The sequence below is a fragment of the Dioscorea cayenensis genome, chromosome 16 (assembly GCF_009730915.1).
Source record: "Dioscorea cayenensis subsp. rotundata cultivar TDr96_F1 chromosome 16, TDr96_F1_v2_PseudoChromosome.rev07_lg8_w22 25.fasta, whole genome shotgun sequence".
NCBI lineage: Eukaryota > Viridiplantae > Streptophyta > Magnoliopsida > Dioscoreales > Dioscoreaceae > Dioscorea > Dioscorea cayenensis.
The window spans coordinates 5,574,968-5,579,052 of NC_052486.1; the positions used below are offsets into that span (position 1 = coordinate 5,574,968).

At 41.1% G+C, this 4,085-nt stretch overlaps 1 protein-coding gene across 1 annotated transcript; it reads left to right on the forward strand.

The window, feature by feature from the left end:
* The first annotated feature begins 409 nt into the window (after positions 1-409).
* LOC120278459 lies at positions 410-760 on the forward strand. The gene has a single exon (XM_039285253.1). The coding sequence runs from the start codon at positions 410-412 to the stop codon at positions 758-760; it is 351 nt and encodes a 116-aa protein (XP_039141187.1).
* The last annotated feature ends 3,325 nt before the right edge of the window (positions 761-4,085 follow it).

The following is a 4,085-nucleotide window of genomic DNA, read 5'->3' on the forward strand; positions in this document are numbered from 1 at the left end:
AACACAATCACTCACTACGAGATCCTACCAACGAGGATTTCCGATTTCTATAGTGGGAGTGTAGATTTCGAAAAATGTAGTGGGAGCCAAGTTTTATTTAAAAACCTTAATATAACTTGAGTATAATATAAATAAACTAATAATTTGGTATTTATTTTCTTGCAGTTTATTTCTCGATATGACTCATAACCCACTTAATATTTTGCTTGAGAAAAATGCCCTTACCGGGCCCAATTATGTAGATTGGCTAAGGAATTTGAGGATAGTCCTCAATTTAGAGCGAATCGGGTACATTCTTGAGGCCAATATTCCTACCGAACCTCCACCCGAGGCAAGTAAGGAAGAACAAGACGTATATCTAAAATGCCTTGAGGACGACTTGTGAGTGAGGAGCTATATGTTAGCCTCCATGAGTAGTGATCTGCAAAGCTCTCATGAAAACATGAGTGATGCGAGATTGGTATTGTTGCACTTGCAGGAGCTCTATGGAGAGCATAGTCGGACTGCTCGGTATGAAATATCGAGAGAGCTCTTTAGGGCAAAGATGAGTGAGGGTGGAGAAGTTGGAGAGCATGTCTACAAAATGATCTCTATGATTGAGAGGTTGGAAGCTCTTGACTTTTCCATGGACTACAACCTTCAGGTTGATCTCATCTTGCAGTCTCTTCCTGACTCCTTCTCTCAGTTTATTATTAATTTTAACATGAATGAGATTGAGTACACACTGGCTGGTCTTCTTAACAAGCTAGTAAGTACATAGTCTCAAATGAAGACTAAAGAGAAGGATGCTGTTGCTTTAACTATCTCTACTTCTAGGCCCTCAAAGCCCAAGAAGAAAAAGATGGGCAAGAAGCAGAAGGCTTTGGCTCCCAAAGCAGTGGGAGGGGTGGGTAAGAAAAAGGGTAAGGCTCCTGCGGTTCGTGCGGGTGAGAGCTCTAAGCAAGCAGGCAAGTGTTTCCATTGTGGCGAGGCCGGTCATTGGAAGCGGGATTGCCCACAGCTTAAAGTAAACTGTGCTACAGGTATGAAACGATTTGTTTTTGAAACAAATGGTTCGATTTCTGTATTTTCTACTTCTTGGATTCTTGATTCAGGAGCTAGTGCTCATATTTGTATTATGAATCAGGATCTGGAAAGAAGAAGGAAGCTGGGTGAACAAGAGGTGATGATCAACGTGGGAAGCTGACATAGTGTTGCAGCAACTCACATAGGATCTACTTCTATTCCTTTATATTCTTGACATATTTTAGTTTTAGAGGATTGTTTAGTATTACCAAAACGATTAAAGAACATTATTTCTGTTGCAGTTTTAGTCAGAAAAGGATATGTCTTTAAATTTGGTGAAACTAATTGTGATATTTATTTTGGAAATAAATTAGTTGGCGATGCCTCTTTAGTAAATGGATTGTATTATTTAAATGTTTAGAATAAATGTGTTGTGAATGCTATCACTAAAAGACATGGTATGCATGAGATAAATCAAAAACTTGTGTGGCATTTAAGATTAGGTCATGCTGGAGAACAAAGGATTCACAAGTTGGAGAAAGATAGCCTCATAGGTCCATTGGGATTCAATCCCTATCCGACATGTGAGTCTTGTCTTTTTGGCAAAATGACCAAATCCCCTTTCATTGGACATCCTGATAGGGCATCACAAGTTTTAGATTTAGTACACACCGATGTTTGTTGGCCGATCAATGAGATGGCTCGCGGAGGTTTCCAGTATTTCATAACTTTTACCGATGACCATTCTAGGTATGGTTATGTATACTTAATGAAGAACAAGTCAGAGGCACTTGACATGTTTAGAAAGTATAAGGCTTTAGTGGAAAATCAAACTGGTCATTGTATAAAGACACTGTGATCAAATCGTGGTGGTGAGTATATGAACACCGAGTTTGACTTGTTCTTAAAGGAACATGGGATAGTTTCACAATTAACACCACCAGCGACTCCTCAATTAAATGGGGTAGCTGAGCGTAGAAATTGAACCTTGTTGGACATGGTTCGTTGTATGCTTAGCTACACAGACTTGCCTATTTCATTGTGGGGTCATGCGCTTCTCACTGCTGCACACATCTTGAACAGATGTCCCTCTAAGTCCATCCCTAAGACCCCGCATGAAATGTGGAAGGGAAGAAAACCAAGTTTTAAACACATTAAAATTTGGGGATGCCCAGCCTATGTCAAGAAGACTAAAGTTGAAAAGCTAGAGGTGAGATCCTTAAAAGGGCGTTTTGTTCGTTACCCAGAGGATTCGATGGGATACCTCTTCTACTTGCATGATGATCAACGAATTATTGTAGCTTTACAAGCCCACTTCTTGGAAGACGAATTCATTGGAGAAGGTGGAGCGGGTAGATTGATTGTTCTGAGTGAACAAAATGAAACACTTGAGGAATCTGTTGTTCAAGAACAACGAACTGAACCTATTGTTACACAACCACTATTGCGACGATCTAGTAGAGTATCTCGACCACAAGAGAGATATGGTTATCTACTACAAGGAGAGCATAATTTGTATGCGGTAGCAGAAGGAAACTATGGAGATGATCCTTCTACTTATGATCAAGCAATGATGGATGCGGACTCTGCAATGTGGCAACTTGCTATGCAAGCAGAGATGGATTCGATGTATTCGAACCAAGTTTGGACTCTAATAGATTGCCCCAAAGGGATAGTTCCTATAAGGTGCAAGTGGATCTATAAGAGAAAGATTGGTCCGGATGGCAAGGTGGATACCTATAAGGCCAGACTAGTGGCGAAAGGGTATAGTCAAAAGGAGGGCATTGACTATGAGGAAACCTTTTCTCCAGTAGCTATGATCAAATCCATTAGAATTTTGCTTGCGATAGCCACATACCTAGATTACGAGATTTGGCAGATGGATGTCAAGACTGCGTTCCTAAATGGATACCTCGAGGAGGAAATCTACATGGAACAGCCCAAGGGTTTTGTATCTGAGGCTGACTCTCATAAGGTGTGTAAGCTTAATAGGTCTATTTATGGACTTAAACAGGCCTCTCGCAGTTGGAATCTTTGTTTTGATGAAGTTGTTAAAACTTTTGGCTTCATAAAGAATGAAGATGAACCGTGTGTCTATAAGAAGGTTAGTGGGAGCAAGATATCATTCTTGGTATTGTATGTAGATGATATTCTGCTCATTGGGAATGATATAGGTATGTTAACTTCAGTCAAATCTTGGCTTTCAAGCACATTCTCCATGAAAGACTTGGGAGAAGCCACATATGTCCTTGGAATTCGCATCTACCGGGATAGAGTGAATAGAAAGATGGGGCTTTCCCAAGCCCTTTACTTAGAGAAAGTCTTGAAGCGATTCGGGATGGAAAACTCTAAGAAAGGACTTCTACCTGTGAGGCATGGAGTTCATCTCTCCAAGTCTATGAGTCCTCAGGATGAGGAGGAAAGAAAAGAGATGAGTATGATACCCTATGCCTCTGCAGTGGGTAGTTTGATGTATGCCATGCTGTGTACAAGACCGGATATTGCGTACGCTGTCAGCATTGTAAGTCGGTTCCAGGCTAACCCAGGGAAAGAGCATTGGATAGCTGTGAAGTGTATTCTAAAGTACTTGAGAAGGACTAAAGATATGCTTGTGATTTATGGAAATGGAGAGTTAAGAGTGGATGGTTACACAGATTCAGACTTCCAGTCTGATGTTGATGATCGGAAATCCACTTCAGGGTTTGTATTCACTCTCAATGGTGGAGCAGTAAGCTGGAAGAGTTCAAAGCAAGGCACCACTGCAGACTCCACCACTGAGGCTGAATATGTGGCTGCTTCGGAGGCTGCGAAAGAAGCTGTTTGGATTAAGAAGTTCTTAACAAAACTTCATGTAGTTCCAAGTGTGAAGCTCCCATTATCACTTTATTGTGACAACAATGGAGCAATAGCACAAGCCAAGGAACCAAGGTCTCACAGCAAATCCAAACATATTGAACGGAGGTACCACATCATTCGAGAGATCGTTGGAAGAGGCGACATAGCCATGCAGAAAATAACCTCACAAGCTGTGCTAGATCGACATCTTGAGAAGATGGGTGTAAGATACCATATTGGTTGGC